This window comes from Halictus rubicundus, chromosome 8 (genome assembly GCF_050948215.1).
Source record: "Halictus rubicundus isolate RS-2024b chromosome 8, iyHalRubi1_principal, whole genome shotgun sequence".
In the NCBI taxonomy this organism is placed as follows: domain Eukaryota; kingdom Metazoa; phylum Arthropoda; class Insecta; order Hymenoptera; family Halictidae; genus Halictus; species Halictus rubicundus.
In genome coordinates this window covers 15,769,014-15,786,580 of record NC_135156.1, presented here as the reverse complement: position 1 = coordinate 15,786,580, position 17,567 = coordinate 15,769,014, and the positions used below count along the sequence as shown (strand labels likewise).

The 17,567-nt window shown below is 44.3% G+C and overlaps 2 protein-coding genes across 2 annotated transcripts; both read left to right on the top strand.

Annotated features, from left to right (window-relative positions):
* The first annotated feature begins 363 nt into the window (after positions 1-363).
* On the top strand, positions 364-2,069 carry LOC143356690 (uncharacterized). The gene is made up of 5 exons (XM_076792588.1): positions 364-845; positions 917-1,053; positions 1,150-1,291; positions 1,372-1,493; positions 1,573-2,069. Exons 1-5 carry the CDS (start codon positions 674-676, stop codon positions 2,008-2,010), a joined length of 1,011 nt encoding a protein of 336 aa, XP_076648703.1. The 5' UTR covers positions 364-673; the 3' UTR covers positions 2,011-2,069.
* Positions 2,070-2,381: 312 nt separating this feature from the next.
* On the top strand, positions 2,382-12,134 carry LOC143356685 (uncharacterized). Its single transcript, XM_076792582.1, has 5 exons — positions 2,382-2,703; positions 5,995-7,061; positions 8,565-8,886; positions 8,957-9,197; positions 9,290-12,134. Exons 1-5 carry the CDS (start codon positions 2,696-2,698, stop codon positions 9,395-9,397), a joined length of 1,746 nt encoding a protein of 581 aa, XP_076648697.1. The 5' UTR covers positions 2,382-2,695; the 3' UTR covers positions 9,398-12,134.
* Positions 12,135-17,567: the final 5,433 nt, after the last annotated feature.

Sequence of the window (17,567 nt, the reverse complement as noted above, 5' to 3'; positions counted from 1 at the left end):
ACTTATTAGAGCGCATAGCCGCGGAAATTTCTCTTGGCAATTAGCAATTGTAACGGAGACGAAATTGAAGTTTCTACCGAAGACACTATGCATTTATTTACACTAAAATATTGCCTTTCATATTGTCTTACTACTCCGCCATAATTTTTTCAATTAGCTATCAACAAAAAAGAATGTTCTTATCAATTATTGCTTTTTAAATACGGGAGCTAAATAACCCGCCAATTTCGTCAGTACTTCAAATCATGTAAGAAGAAACACTATGTTGTAACTGAGTTATACTTCTATGTTTAGTTTATGATTCTAAGTAGTAGATACGAAATTGCATAACACGAGATATCTGTGCTTGTCTTGAGTCTATGGTCTGTCCTGAAACTTTGACGTTTCGCCATTGATGGCGTCACATACCGTTCCGATAGCTTCCATTATACGTAAACAAATTAAACGTCAATTGAAAACATTGTAATCGGCAGTTAGTATTTCTTCGGAATTTGCGGAATGTAAAAGAGACATTTAATTGCTATTTGCGCATTATATGTACACGTATCAACGTATATTCGATTACATCTCATTGATTGTGATAACGTAAATAGGAGAGGTGACATTTCAATTAACTGTTTCGATCGTCGGCGCACGTGTATAACGAAACACTGTAATAAAATAGCATTGAAAAATGGCTGTGGCTGTGAAGGATGAGACGATGCCTGTAAAAGATGCCATAAAAATATTCACGGACACCATGCGCTCCTTAAACGAACCAGATCAACAAATTTTCTTATCGTTTATTGCTGATAATTGGAAGCCCGAAGATGTCAAAATGCGATTGCTTCCACAAAAATTCACGGGTATACTTCATTTGCTATTCAGAAATTATAAAATGTAAGATAAATGATAATGACTAAAAGATATTTTATAGATGGTTGTTCGAATAGTAGTGATATTCAAGAGGAACGGCTAAGAAGTATCAAACAAATTGTTCTTGATATCAGAGACAGAGTACCATTCGATAGTATACTGCCATCAGAAAACATTGTGCCACCAACAGTGGGAGAGGTCTGTTGTCAGATGTTATACAAAACTACAATTGCACGTTAGACTTGCAAACTGTTAACAGATACAGAAAATGTTATTAGTTCGATAAATCTTTAGAATTCTGATTGTGATGCTATGTCAACAAAGCACATTGATGCATTTCTTTATGACAATAATGAGGTCGATGATCTCATACAAGAAGGAAAACTGGACAATCTGTATTGTGGCAAGTGTGGATCCACAAATATAAAAACGTACAGTAAGGAAACATCCATCAAGCGTTCCTCTTAACGATAAATAATCCTCTCAACTTGCTGAAAACAATGCACTTTGTTTCAGATATCATATCACATTCCATGTCAGTGTCTAACATGGTCTATGTATTCTGCAACATTTTACCACCCCTGGATGGAAAAATTGTGCTTGATATAGGATCCAGATTGGGTGCTGTCCTCTACGGAGTAAATTACATTACACCGTTCTAATTCTACATTTCATTAACACCAAGTATGCGTAATTAACTAGTGAATGCATTTTCAGGCACACATATTCTCATCAGCACAAAAGATCATTGGAGTCGAGATGAACAAAGATCTCTGCACACTACAGTCTGTGATCATAGAAAAGTTCAAAATGAACGACCGTATAGAAATTGTAAACAAGAAAATCGAGGAGTGTCCAGACATTGTACAAAGTAGCAATATCATTATCATGAACAATCCGTTTGAATTCTATGTTCCAGAATCTGTGCATACGGAGATCTGGAAATTCTTAAAAGCTAACATCCAAAAAGGAACGATTCTCGTCACTAGACCGTCTATTGAAACAACCTTTAAGACTTTAAAGACAGGAATATCCATCAAAAAGTGGATTAAACCGTTCGAGGTAGATAAAAGCGCGCAAGAGTCTCAGGTATTTGGATCTCTTGTATTGGATCCAAATGAGCATTCTGATATTACTTTCTACGAAGTCTTGTAAAAAAGAGTTTAAAGCAAGATACTTTTTTCTTTTAAATAAAAATTTAAGAGAAAGACGAAGACCCTTCGATCCTTCTTCCAGTTTGAATAATGAACGCGGACCGTACGAATCGCGTTGGCACGTACGCTGAAATTTATAGTGTCATAAATTACCGTGATAACTGGGGGAAACCGAGCAACGTGTATATGGAATCATATGAAACCTAGCGGTTTACGTGGTATCGTAATTACAGGTTTTACGTCACTCGTAGGTGTAAACCTTCCCTTCTGGGAGAACTGATTTCAATGCAATCGATCCCCTCCTTTTAGACAGGAACTCGTGTATAGGTGGTCACCGCGGAGTGGTCAAGTTCAAATCTCGAGTTCAGTCAGCCATCAGCTACGATTGACGTACAATCATCGCACACATTGCTCCATCCAGTTACCACGATCGAAAATTAACACCCGTGGTGATTGCGACCGATAATGAGCGCCGAGGACGTCCGGTCGAATTCCTTGAATTCCAAGCACAAGAAACGAATCGTATCGCGTCGTCGACGTGTTGCTTGTTAGCATCGAACGATCTATTGCGAATCAATTATTTCTCTTTCAAAATTTCGCGATTCTCTCGTACACTAAATTCGATGCTCGCTCGAAATCGTTCTTATGTTATCGGTCCTGAATAAAATGCGGAATAGAACATCGGGATGGACAGGTAAGACCTGAAAATCGAAAGCATATTTTCCTCACATTTGTCTTGTGCACGTTAGCAACGCATTTTTGTTATCGTACGAATCTTTCCCGCGTCATTAAAATGACGTCAGAAGCCATTATACGTAGTTAACGTCTTACAATATTCGCTGAGAGCTTAAATTTCTGTTGTTTACGATGTTACGATCCCGCGGAACCGTCGTCGGTTCCAATTGAAAATCGTACGAATCGTACGTGGAGCATCGGCCACCTGATGTTTAGTATAATAGCACAATTTGTTATTGCTTATCTGGAACACGAACGAGTCATTAGCCTTGGGCCGACATTGACCCGATTTCGACACAAATATGAGCCTGGCTATACAGCCTCGTCTAGCCTTCCTCCGTGCGAATCATCTTTGAATTCCCAAATAGAAAGGCCATGAAACGGTTCTAGCTTGTCCATCAAATTTCTCTATAGACACCCAAATGCGAGGCAAGCGACCGATATCCGGATCCTTTACGAATTCACGCGCGCATCTATTTTCGACTAACCTTATCTGCTTTTGCGAAATCCGAGACATAATCAGACAACATTTCGTCACGACTATTCCCGCGCGAACGGAGCTACCAGCGTCTCTGAATCCTCTAAACCTCCAACTGAACATTAAGCGAGGAAAGACTTAAAATTCGAAATGGAAAATATATTTTCATTCATTATCCCCCCATTTCAACTTCCGAGGAACCGTGAAGAGGGGGAGGGGGAGTCGCAGAGTTTTGTGGAATTCGCGTAGACGGCGTTCTATTTACTCGCTTCCGGGACGTAAAAATGACAACGGACCTTCTGTTTCGCAATCTTATCTCGCGGTTTGCAACGTTGCGCCGGTTGCAGTCGGGAACGGTTCCCTGCCGCTACAAACCGATGCGTGGGCGAGAGAAAAAGAGGAGAGACGGGGAAAAAGAACGAAAAGACCTCGTAATTCCGCTCGTTGCGGTGCACGGCTATTTCGTACAATGAAACAGCCGAACGTTCGAACGAACGAACGAACGAACGTACGAACGTACGAACGAACGAACGGTCGCAGCACAGATAGGCTCAAGTGGCCAAGGGGCACTTGAACTGACGAGATAATGGACCGTTTGTCGAGAAAGAGAAAGAAGCAACGATACACGAGAGCAGCGGTACGCGGCCGCTGTAACCGCCGCGCGATCATTCAATCGCACTTTCTTGTTTCTTTGGCTCCGATGACGCACTTGTGACGTCAATCGCAGGAGCAAGGAGCAACCCTGGCATACCTCTTCCATGCATCTTTCCCTCCGCATTTCTTCGACCCGGATACACGGTCCTTGACTTTTGCACGAACTAGCAGTCTCGCGAAAAATAATCCTTTTCTCTCTCTCTCTCTGTGTGTGTCTTGAGAATAGCGATCTCCGAAGCCTTAGATCTATCGGTTCGACAGAAGACGCGATTTTGGATTATATCCGTGGAGGAGTTCGAAGCGTAAAATATAATAATGACCGTTTCGTATGGGGAACAGCATGTAATAGTATTATTCCGAGATTAGATAAGCGCTCGTAATGACTGCGCTGGTATTAGAAAAATTTATGTCCCTTCGGGCGAGTGTATTATCATAAAACCACTTTGTCGCTGGACGAGTACTTTTTTAGGGGGGAACTTTGACACGCACGATGGATAGGAAATATATATGGTTCTTTGTAGTCACAGTGTTCTGTTTAACTATGCACTGTTTTTTAAAGTGAGAACATTTTTCTTAGTTATTGTTAGCTTTTAGTGGAATAGAAAATTTTTTGTGACCACGCTGATGGCAACATCGTGCCACTTTATGCTACGTAAATGTATAATACTATTACATCTTTGTTTATATTGTAACGTGCGCGCGATTAACATTCGAAAACAGTGGACTTCGATTGACTCTCATATAGAGATTTGTATTCGGAATGTGAAATACCGGCCGTGCTGTTCAGGAATTGTTTTCGAGCTTGGCCTAAAGGCCATTGTGTGTTCCTAAAGTGGGACGCAATAGTAAACACACCGTGCTATATACCAACGAAATAATGAGCATGAACTTTCAATTCCTTCTTGTAATACGGCACGATGCTGCGGTTCATTTGTCTTCAGGGTTAGATTTAAATTCACACCATCGTTTATTCTCGCTATACTCTACGCTAGTATAAGCGTAAACACTGCTTCTTCATTTTTGTATTTACCAGCGATGACTGTGCAACAAACACAAATCATAACGAAATCAATTCGAAGTCCTATTTCATCTCGTTTCATCCGAACTGTGATCCGACATCGTCACGCAATGTCGTCGCACATGTTTACAAATAAAATCCTGTGTCCTTTAGTTCGGTTTATATACTTTGCTGTTGAACGTCCTTGTATTACACAACGCTGTTGAATGTCCTACACAGTGATGTCGAATGTTTCCTTTAATAGACAACCGATCATTCTAAATTTATTTATTCGTGTTTAAGTGTATACAACAAGAAAATACACATTCGTTTTTATTATATAAAGAAACATATTTTAACCAATTACTTTATGCTGAAAAATTAAATTGTAGCGTACGAAACATGTTAACACTATTCCTTCCGCGACCGGTCAAATGACCGTTTTTAATATTTCGATTAGAACTCCCTATATACAACGTAATTGAATCGCCTTTAAACTTCACGACTTTTCCTAAAATATGCGTATAATACATTTTTCAATATTCACTTCTTTTTTTATTGTTCATTTTCTGAGAAAAATTTGTAGTCTGTCTTACTGGTTAGTCGTCTTACCGGTCATTTGACCGGTAGAACGATTTATATCTTTTTGTAATAGTATTCTTTCAAAGACTCAATTCCGAAACTATAAAGTCGTTACAATCGAAAGGTAATGCAGTTGTGGCATGATTTTAGCCGAAAAGTGCCTCCCAGGGACTGCTTTAACGGCACTTCAAAGTGTTTACAGTTCTCGCTCGCCTGTCGGCCTCGCGGTGTTTATTTGCTTGATTGGTATCCGAAGCGGTCCAGAACCTCCGATTTTCTTACACCGTCTTATTTATAAAAAATGCAATGAAAACGAATAAAATGTACATTATATACTCCTAAATAAAAGAAACTATATTTCTATACTATCAAATTGGCTATTATCTTCATTCTATATTTAAAAATATAATTTGTGCTAAAGACCGGTCGCGGTAGGAATAGGTATACGCGAAGTGTCGGTAGCAATACTGCTAATGTATAATTGCTTTTCGATTTGCTTCTATGTGCTCCACATCTCTCCGGCAAAACAACACGTCCAGCAGTGCGAGAAGGGAGCCGGTCGAAAAGAGGGTGAACTTCTCGAAGATCGTTCGAATAACGTACGACGAGGAGGCGGTCGATCCTGTTTCCGGCAAATGCGCAACGATCGAGAAGAAAAGAGTGCGTAAAGTGGACGAGGCTGTCTCCGATCGGGAAAGAAATCGTTCAAAGTCGCCCCGTGCCCGATCGTCGAAACCAGGTCAGATGATCGACGTACGTTATCCGTCTAGCTGCCGCGTGGTCTACGGAATTCAAGATGGCGGCTGGCCGAGCCAGCGTCGACGCCGTGGTCGCGATTGGTTCAGGCTCGGTGCGCGATGCGTCTCCCGTATTTCAAATCGAACGTCTGGCGACCTAGTGCGGAGAGGACGATGGGAATCCTCTCGGGACCGGGGTCGACGCGATGAGGAGGGCGGCTACGCGGTGCTGAGACGTCGGCAACAGTCGAAACAGCTGTCGCGAGCTGTACAGCAGCAGCAGCAGCAGCAGCAGGGGCCCGAGGAGCGGGAGCTGATCCGAGGCGCGGAGGAACCGTCGTGGAAACGGAACAACGTCTCGAGCAGCACGGCCGGCGAGCAGAGGAAACGGCGCGTCGGTATCGTGGAGAATCAGTACGTCGCCGAGTGCGAGGGTGGTTCGTCGGTATGCGAGCTGGTGCACGGTCTCGAGCGGCTCTTCTTCGGTGATCGTACGAAAGCCGGCGAGGAAGCCGGCCACGCGATGAGGTCCAAGAACCAACCGGTCCGCGAACAGCAACAGCAAGATCAGGAGACGACCCTCGTCGATCCGGTCGAGGCGAACGAAACCTACGACGAGTTCGACACCGTACGAATGCCGGTGGTCAGGTCACTCAGCAAAAGCCCCCAGAGCGACGAGGGGATCGAGGCTGATCCGGAACGGAGGAGGGGATCTGTCGCACGGTGTTGGAGCCTCGACTCAGCCGCGGCCAGCGACGAGGACCTAGCCTCGTTGACCAACACACACCAGCTCAAACGGCACAAACTACGGGTCACTAGATGCTGCAGCTCCGACAGCGCGGTCTTGAGCGACGAGGATCAAATCAAAGGTGAGGGGGATGCATGCGATATACATACGCGCGTCGATCGTCCGGTGCCGTGACACCAGTTGCTTGCGTCTTGCCTCCTTGTTTTGCCTTGCCTTGCATTGCATCGCCTTGCTAAGCCTAGCGGCGCGAGAGGGGGGACGTCCGTTCAAAACACGTCCCCCTGACCCACGCGCTTCGCGCTCGCTGACGTCATTGTTCTCCATTTTCCCCCTTTTTTTACCGTGGCACGTTCGAAACCGCCACAGGATCGCGTAAGTGGGACTTTGTTTTGCAACGTTCTCGTTAGCCCTCTCTCCCCAGTCGTTTAGCTTGCATATTTTAGATGATTTATTTCGGTACTATACTTTCGATTCATATCATTTGTTCTAGGACACTGTGACGTCTTCGCACACCGGCCACGCGTGAATGCGAGACTTTACCGCTTTACTGCTCTATGCGTATATTAACCCTTAGCACTCGAATGGCGACTGTAGGGCGCCACTAAAATTGCTGTACATATTATTATTCAAAATATTTTTTACATTGTTAAATTAGTTCGCATTTAATAAATTACTAAATATTTCAGCACTGTACGAGTAAATTGTACCATTTTCGTATGTATAGCATGAAAACATATATATAGAAGGGAAATATTCAAGGTCGGAAAAAATGTTCCGTTTTGGAGTTGAAATGGGTTCGAGTGCAAAGGGTTAACACTAGGTTTAAGGAGCACTAAAAGTGACTGTTTTACATTACGTTGTAAAATAAAGAAGAATGTGCTGCCCAAAGTTTTAGCCATTTTTTTTTTGATAACATACCCAGAGAAATAAATTTGTTGAATAATTTCTCATGGATGTATCTTTAGAGTCTTAACAATTGTAAATTAGAAATATTAGAACCCGTCATTTTGACGGGTCCTGTAAACCTAGTGTTAAACGTTGATAGGCACCCGTTCAAGCTTCTTTATTTTTATTTTGACGTATGCTCTCTTTTTCCCGAGATGCATATATACACGATAAGTGCATGAAAATCTCTAACAAGATGCATTAGACCAGTGCAAAAGTTCGTGTTCGATTCTGTTTTAAAATGCAACAATAAATAGCGCAGAAACTTTTGCGCTGACCTAATACAATACAATAATTAGCCAGCATACAATGTGTCGATGTTAATAGTTTAGTCACTGAAGGTCTGTTAACATTACTTATCAGCAATTCCTTTCATAGTCTTCAACACCAAAGGTTATACTTCGAAATATTTATCTTAAGAAAAGTACAGCTACTGCATAATTTATTGAGAAATTCTTGGTCGTTGAATAAAGATGACTTGACAACCTTCTAGAAACCATGGATTAACAATTCAGAGCTACAACACGTCTTTTAGAACTTTTTGCACTGACTTTCAGCTGAATTGGTCTTATTTTAAGCTTAACTGAAGAAGTGTTAGAAAAGATTCTTCCGAATATTTTCATGTAAGACACTTTTAATGTAAGATAATATTGTTTGATATAATTAATATTGTCTGCAGGCTGGGACAGCACGAATGCAGTGGAAGGAAGCGAGGCTGAGCACAATGAAGGAAGGCCCAGATACTGGAGAACGCCGAGCGTGGTTGTTAGTGACTACTCAGATTACTCTTATCTTGACGAGAAGTTGGAAAGAAATGACCTAGAGCTTGAGAAGTACGAGGGAACCAGCGGCACGCCTAGCCAAGCCAGCAGCTGTTCCTGCCTGGACTGCGATGAGATTAGAGAGTCCTTGGACAATCAATTCCTGAGTGTTTGTCGCAGTAGAAGGCATTCAGACTCTTGTTGTTTGTGCCTTGATTCTATGAATGCTACTGCTCAAAGGTATCCTCTTAAGAATTCTGTTGATACCACTTTGCTTCTGCTATTTCTAACATTAAAACATTTTATTTAGGAACTACAATGAATCTGGGAACAGGCGGAACTCCTGTCTGGACTCGACAAACTCCTATTACTCGAAGCTGGACTCCCAGCTGTTGCAATATACTCAAGAGAACAGTCAGGAACTGCAAGAAAAGTCGAAGATCGAGTTCCTGGACATCCCTCCTTCGAGAAAGATTTCCGACTGCTCGACGACCTCCAGTCTCAGCGGCGACGAGTCCGACGTGACCGACCAGCCGCAACAGAAGCCCAGAGTAAGTGTAAAATTACCGTTATCATTTTTCCCCGTTCAGATAAGACAGCAAGAATAGAGAAAGAATCGCGGAGGATGCGTCTCGGTTCCCAGAAACCCGTCTCGAGGAACTCCGGACGTACCTCGCACCGCAACGAGCCCGGAACTATTTCAAGGGGAGAGATTCTAGGAAACCAAGAAGCGGCGGGCGAAGATAAATAAAATTACCATAAATTCATTGAACGGCTGGGCTGTCCGGCCCGTTCTGACGTATTCCCATTGCAGGCGTATAAATATTTCAATGTTACACCGAAGGAAAAAGCTATGTTTAGCGCGACACCGCCGCCGCCGCCGCCACAGATTCTCGTTAGCCGTGCGGCGAACACGCGGCTAATTTATCTTACGCAACGTCACGCTTGTGCTCCAGTTCGCGAACAAACGGACCGTTCATACGACGAATACGGAATTCGCGTCGGTATTTAGGGACGCTTAATGAAAACGGGAACGTGACCGCGACCACGGCGAGGCTCAGCTTTATCTGCGTTTCGTGCGCGCGTTCTCTCCCACTTTGGGGACTTATTTTTATCACGGGAATTATTTCCGAGCGTTTCGGCGAGCGAAGGAAATTGACAGCGGCGCGGAACGACCTCTGAGAACGTTCTTCTGGAAGAGGACACGCCGAATAAGAAGACACGCGTCGCTGTTTCTTTGAAATGAGGCTCGCGACAATGCAGCGAACAGAGGAATCTGTTATGCATGCCTGTCTTTTGTACGAAGCAGCGTGCGTATTTACCTGGCCCTGTCTCTGCATACTCGTTTTCCATACGGATGGATCAACGTGTTTACAAGCCCGTCGCGCACGTGCACACGCTCGCTTTGTGCATTCTTTCTGCGTGGGTTACAGTGACGTACACGCGATCAAGGAACGCTGCAGCCGATGCTGATTCTCTTCCTTGTCTCTCGCAGCCTCTCGCTCGCCCCGAGATCCCATGAATTCATTTTCCTCCGATCCATGTGGCGGATCGATAAAGAGTTTCGGGGAACTTTATAACGTTAGAACGAGGGGCTGGGACAGTATTCATTAGTTTCTTTTATTTAGCGGATAGAACGAGCCACGCTTGAATAGGCAGCGGCTCTGACGTAGCTCGACTATCACCTGGCGAGAACCGCGGCTCATAAACATCGTTGTAAATTCCACAATTGTTTGACGTCACTAGTTGCGCCTTTCCTCTCCGCGAGCGTGGAATCGAGCTTGGGAACCGGATTCGCGGCGATAGCGGTCGACCAAGACCGGCCTAGGCGAATGTGATCCCTGTTCTGGGCTCGATTCTAGCGTAAACTCGGCAGAATGTTAACCAAGCGATTTGATTGAATTTTGTATGTACTTTTGCGGTGGAAGAAAAAGAGATCAATGCTAATTCGTGCAATGTTGCCTTGGCAGAACTGCATCATCTTGCTAGGTCAGTCGGTCGTGTTATTTCAATTATTCATACAAGAATAATGAATTTTTAAACTCACTCCTCGTCACAGTTAATCCCTTGCGATCAGCTTTAGCAATCTAGTCTGCGTACAGTGCGATAAACCTGTGACTCGCATAGCATGCAGTTGATACTGAAACAATAGCTTCTCACGAATCAGAATTTCGATAAAGCTAAGCGCGGTAGTGAACTCTTTCGTCTGAAATAACGCGTTGGCCGTTTGTCGTGCGAAAAAATGTTTCATACAACAATTGCACAGTATCGAGAGGGATTAAAAATGTACCAATTAGTTTTTCGTTATCTTGCTTCTTTATAAAAATATGTGGGAGATTTTGAGATTATCTTACACTTGCACCGTGCTTAAACGACCAAAGGTGACTCTCTTATCTTCACAAAGAAGAAGCGTAACAAAAAACCAATTACTACCGATGAATCTATATTCGATACACTATAACTTTCGTCTCAAACATTTCTTCGTACGACGTACAGCAAAGGGGAACGCTAAGGTGGCAGAGTTAAATGGCTCGCACTGTACGATTCCGTGCGACGTCCTTCGGGAAGCGTGCGTCCATCAAAGACTCCACTATGCCACTGACTATAACTGTCCAGCCGCTTCCAGTGTCGGCACGAGTAGAGCGAGCCAGGCCTAGCGGAGACAGGCTTTTACTTTCAAATGCTCCATTATCCCGCCCCGTTCAAGGAGCCAGAAAGTTCAAGCTCGAGGCATCTCCAGTCTAGCCGGGGTACTCGATGTGGTAACAGTGAGCCAGTGGAGGACCGGTGACGGCGGTGTGCGGTCTCTCGTCAGCGTCTCCGTTCGCGGCACCGTTTTCCACCGGATTCAGTCGGTCCGCCGACATTGTCAATCAACGACGCCACGATTCTCCGTGTGACCGGGAAACAAGTTAACAAATACACCTGCCCGAAAAGTTTCTGCGATCTCGATACCTCGACCGCTGAAAGGTCACTGGAGGATCTCGAAGAAGTACACTGAAGGTTCAAGGAAACTCGACGGTGCTGGGGGGGACCCTTTGACGATGGCCGCGGCCATCAATTAGGGCTCCATCGACCCCATATATAGGACCGAAACGCGATACGGCCGATCATTAATCCCGATGACTCCACGCCGCGGCTCCGCGACGGGAAAAAATAGAATTCCAGCGAAACCGGGGGAGGAAGACGAACTTGATTTAAATAAAGCCCGGCGAATCGGCCTGTGTATATTGTGCGCCGGCGGAGTCGGTCGGGAGGAGTGTATCTGGAAGCCGCTTCGAGGATCGTGCTATCAGCGGGAGTTGATTTCGGCGGACTGAGTCGCCCGGAACTGGAGGATAGGTTCGGAACAGGTTGGTCCTGAACCCTTTCGTTGCCGTCTTCAGATAGAGTCCGCGAGCGTTCAACTCTGCAGGATTATTGTACTTTCGTTCTTAGAGGAACCTAGGAATTGGACACTGTGTATACGTAGCAATTATGATTAGACATTTGAGGTTTGTTAGTTAACTGTTCTTTATGATAGTTGTTATTCAATCTTTTTCGTTTTCGTAGAGTAAATATTCGTGTTGCCTTTCAAACTGGAGACACGCGAAACGTTATCGTTTCGAGCAGGTCGGTCCTGAACCGTTTCGTTGCCGTCTTCAGATAGAGTCCGCGAGCGTTCAACTCTGCAGGATTATTGTACTTTCGTTCTTAGAGGAACCTAGGAATTGGACACTGTGTATACGTAGCAATTATGACTAGACATTTGAGGTTTGTTAGTTAACTGTTCTTTATGATAGTTGTTATTCAATCTTTTTCGTTTTCGTAGAGTAAATATTCGTGTTGCCTTTCAAACTGGAGACACGCGAAACGTTATCGTTTCGAGCAGGTCGGTCCTGAACCGTGTCCGTTGCTGCCTCGAGCTAGAGTCCACGATCTTCAAGTATTCAACAAGACAGACAAGTCAAGTTCAGCCGAAAGATCGCTCGAGCAGCTGTTCGCGCGTAATCGGTTAGGTTCGCGGGATCGGAGATGCGCAGCTGCGGTTCGTCAGCGGCCGACAGGCATCTGATAAGAGTCTCGCAGCGATTTCCACGAAGGGATCTCGTCGCGTGTTTCGCCGCCGGCCGGGCACTTATCAACAAACACTACCAGGTGATAATGTGCACCGGCGTGCCGATGGCAATCTCGCGGTATGCTAGTTTCCGCGGCGATCCGCTACCGATGACTGCGTCTCCGCCGGGAGCGAAACCTGAGGACGCGAACGATGAAGCGCGGAAAGCAACGGCCCCTAGGCCTGCTCAGGATCGACCTGGACGAGATCCTCGACGGGAATATCGCTTGCGACGCGTTGCTCTACAAGGTATTTCGAGATTTTCACGTTAACGCGTGGCCCTGAAGGATTCCCTGACGAGGAGGTGGCTACCCTGATCTTCGGGTGATCTTACTCTGTGAGATGTCCAGAATTTTTGGATCCTTTCGTGCGGCGGGTCCCTGCGATCGACGGGATCGTCACATAAATAAATTGTGCTCAACATCTTTCTTCATGTATTAACCCTTAGCACTCGAGTGGTGACTATGAAGCACCACTAGAAATTGTTGTGGCATTATTTCAAAGAAATCACAAAAAATATTACATGTGGAGATCGGATCAGTTTCGTATGAATGAAATGAAAACATTCTAAGACGGAAGAGAAAAATTGAGTTTTAGAATGAAAATAGCGCCGAGTGCAAAGGGTTAACACCAAGCCTACCGAGCACTAAACACATAAAAGTGAAACGCCTCGTAGTGAGTGTGCTTGAAGTTCGGTTTTCATTGTATTATGTGCTTAAATAAAGGAGTCAGTTCGGTCGGTAATTACGATACAGATAACCGGCCGTTTGACCGTGGTAGGTTTAGTGTTAAACAAGGTACAGAGTTAGGTATATTCAATCGATTATATAATGTCTGACTGCTAGCGGCTTCTTGTAAATTACGGTTATGTATATTTGGTATGAATCATAACTAGACTGCGGATTTTTTGAATGTACGACAATTACAAGCAGGTCAATTTCAGAACAGTACGAAATTACTGAAGAGACGAAGAAATTTTTATTTCGCTCCCGTTTTCTTTGTTTTTGCAACGAAATTTTTATTTTACATACAGATTCGCAGTCTAGCAATCATGCTCCGCTAAGTCTCCTCGATATTTTTGTGATAGGCAGACCTTGAGCTCCTCTAATCTTAGACGATCGTTTATCTTGTTTTGTCTGGCGTTTTCGAAGGTTCTATGATAAAAACAGGTCCTTTTAGCCTTGTACACGATGATTTCTCTTGATCAGCATTTTCGAAGGTTCCACGACAAGTATAGGTTCTCTTAGTCTCTTATTAATTTTGTCCTGTGTCCTCCGAAGGACCTTCAGAGGACCACCTATATATCTTTCAGTAATTTTGAGCGAACCATATTAAATTCCTCCAGCGTTCTTCGAAGTAAATTTTGCAACTCTATTGTCTGTGCTCCAGGTAAATTTCCAAAGGTTCCCCGGCTTGATCCGATCGATCGTCGGAGCGTTTTATCAGCGGTTGATACCGAGCGTGCTCGAGAAGATTCGACGAAGTCGCCTCGGGCCTCGTGATCGATCAAAACGATCCACGAATCCCTGGAACACGATTACAGTTCGCTTTCTAAGCGGTGCAAAAATAGTGGATCCCTTGTTCATGAATAATTGAATCCGCAAGAAAAACACATTCGTAGATAGCAGCGACGAATAAATTATTCGAAGGTCTATTACAATTAAGGCGAAGAGCAGAGCCGTGGAAACTTTTGCAGGATCTGCGAGCATGTTGCTCGCAGAGCAAAATAATTCTTGGAGAGACGTTTGTCCAGTGGAACGGTTGCGTCCTTTGTTCCAGTCGCGAAACAATGACGTCCCTGCGATTGAAACGCGAAGACAATCGTGGCCCGAAGATTTTCTAAGCGCGTTGCGAACGTCTATCGATCGACCCACGCGTTCTCCAGCACTCCGAGCATAGAAAATTCGCGTTGCACACGGGATGACACGCACGCGGTATGAATAAAACATCGCGCGGCGTGACCGAAAATAATATCATGGACGTAGGTCGTCGGAAATCCTGGTGTGCCAATTTGTTTTCTAATCGTTCCGCCGCGAAAACTCGGCCCACTCGATCGAAAGAAGAACATTCCAAACGCGTACAATTGATTTCGGAGTCGTTCCCCTTCCACATTTCGAACAATCATTGTTTATTCTCAGAACCGGGCCTGTCACGAGGTGGCTCGATTACCCAACGTGTTATTGTTGACAACAATAAATCAATATCTTTCGACGGACCATGATTAACCACGATACCGATAAGCAGTTGTTGTTGCATCTTATCGCTGCATCTCGTTCTGCTCGACAACAATAATTGCTTCTGGTGAAGAAAATCGCATTCTTTCGATATAGTAGCGCCACGCGACGCCCACGTAGTTGCCACGCCCATTTGTTGCGAAGCTAGCCAATGGTAGGAGGCCAGGGCCAAGCCCCCGGCCAATCAAACGCTCACCAACCACGGTTGCCATAAACGCGTCCCCACTCCACAGTGGCGTAGCCTTAGACGCGAATTCTATGCGAATGAGAAAGCATTCGTTCTTGTGACATTTTTGTGAAAAGAATTGCTAGGATCTCTTTGTTTATAGAATTAGGACGTTCATGAAAGATGCATTTAGCCTCTTAGTTGTTCATTCTAGCGGCGAACACAAGCTTTCAGCAAGTTAATAATTATTTAATATTGGACAGAGTACGGTTGTTACGATGACTTTGACTGACTGTGGTTGAACATGTGGTTTTTTATTTGTTCATCGGAATTTCTGGTGCGATAACATTTTTGGAAAATAGCTCCATGTCTTGAATAGAAGTTGACGAAAGGCTCCGGAAATTTTAACTGTTTGATTCGCGACGGGAAAACAGCTCTCCATCTTTTATTCGTCCCAACTTTTTCCTTGTTTGCTGAAGTGCCCCATTCGAATTGCACTTTGGCGATCTTCGGAGTCTGTTGGAGTGCAGTTCGCGGCGCAGCTCAAAGACAGTCCCGCTTAGAACGTGTCCGTTAGAAGGCAGCCAGCTTCCTTTCACGGCAGGCCAAGATCGAAACGCTTCTTATCGGGATCGTAACGCCCATACTTAGTAGATTGTGCTCGTAGTTTTCGTCACGTGTCTGACGCGATACTGCGGGGCGAGGGGTCAAGAGATTTGGTAATTATGCAGCTCAGCGATTCTTCTCAATTTCGACTATTTCACTACAGTCTCCTCTTAATTCATCCACCGGAAGCCTGTGAAAAGGACGCTTAAAAATCGCCTTTTACACAAAAATCCGAAACGAAATTATCACTTTATTGGGGGGGGGGGGGGTGAGTTGTTGGTTTATGAATGAGGTTGCTGTCGAAGTATAATCGTCCCTGAATATCGATATCCGATCCTCGTGGATCTTGTAGGTCCCTCGTACTCGGACATTTTTCTGTGCCTTGATCTTTCTCGTAGCGCTGGCGTTATTGATCGACCCAATCGCTGATAACAGTGATCCCATTCACGGGACCACTGATAAAGAGTCTCTTCCCCCCTCTTATGATTTCTCTTGGTCTTTTTTCTTCTCTCGGTCGATCAGAAACCGACGCGTCTCCGCGATATTAATGGCTGCTGTCCGGCAGTCACGGCAGGAATCATAAATCGCCGCGCGTAGATCATCGACGAAGATTTAGTGAAAGTTAAGTGATCGAAGCATGGGTGATTCGTTTGTTGTGACAGTGCGGTGAACGATAGTCGGTATCTCTCGAACGATTGACACAGCAACATCTCGATGTATTGCGTGATTGTTGTTTGGAAAAATCGGATGGAAAATTCTTTTATTTTTAATAATCTTTTGTGTTACACTTGCACGAACCGCACATTTTTCTGATTGAAATGACACCAAACACGGCGCAATTTGGATCGTGAATAATTGTTTAATCCACGATACGGTGGAACCTCGATTATCCGAACTAATCAGGAAGACAGTAGTAGTGTGATTAGGAAGATAGTAGAACAATTGTGTAACTACAGTGCTTGACCTTTACTAATTTTTACCATGAATCGTGTTGCGTATGAACCGGTTTAGATCGAATCGGTTCGGATAATCGAGGTTCCGTTCAATCGTGAATTGAACGAGTAACTTTGCTCCGAACTGTGTCATGTTTGGACTCGTTTTAATCAGAAAAGTGTCACGAATATATTGGTAAAAAAAAGTGATAAAAAGCAACAAAGTTTTGTCATTAGATTAGGTATTGTCTCACCGATATCAAGGGGTTCACAAATTCGGTAATTGTTCAGAAAACTCGCGCACACCTCTGTCATATATATCGAGACATTACTGTACTAATTTTAAGAACTTTTACGGAACGAGAAAAGATTCAGGAGCTTTTTCAAAATTTTTGCACGCAACGATCTTCGCGTTTGAGGCCGCGGAAGCTCGGAAAGTTATCTGCGGGACGGACAACGGCTCTGTTAGGTGGAGGATTATTGGCGCGCGGTAGGCGAATGTATTGCGTCAATCGTAGGATCAGATACTGGTTCATTATGCAAGCGGAGGATACCGCGGAGATGTAACTAAATACCTTTTGTCTCTGCGCCGGCCGACAGTCCGGTGGTTTAGAATCGCAGATTTACGCCGGGAAAATTGCTCGCTTGCTTCCTATCGATGATGTATCCATCGGGAAACACATAAGTGGGTTAGCAAACGATTAATTAAGACATTAAGCTATTCATCTTAGGCAACAAAATCCCTATTCCATAAAACAGTCCGTAAAAATATAAATTCGCAAAGAGATTCGCAGTCTAATAATCAGATTACACTTTGCTCGATCATTTACAAGATTGATCGAATCTACAACCGTGACAATTGTTCCATTGTCTTCCAATCAGACGTT

Excerpts from the sequence above, each read along its gene's own strand:
- LOC143356685 (XM_076792582.1), top strand. Across the intron at positions 7,062-8,564 it reads CGACGAGGATCAAATCAAAG|GCTGGGACAGCACGAATGCA; the intron begins GTGAGGGGGATG and ends TATTGTCTGCAG. Across the intron at positions 9,198-9,289 it reads AGCCGCAACAGAAGCCCAGA|AAACCCGTCTCGAGGAACTC; the intron begins GTAAGTGTAAAA and ends CTCGGTTCCCAG.
- LOC143356690 (XM_076792588.1), top strand. The coding sequence starts at position 674 with ATGGCTGTGGCTGTGAAGGATGAGACGATGCCTGTAAAAGATGCCATA. Across the intron at positions 846-916 it reads GCTTCCACAAAAATTCACGG|ATGGTTGTTCGAATAGTAGT; the intron begins GTATACTTCATT and ends GATATTTTATAG. Across the intron at positions 1,292-1,371 it reads CACAAATATAAAAACGTACA|ATATCATATCACATTCCATG; the intron begins GTAAGGAAACAT and ends ACTTTGTTTCAG.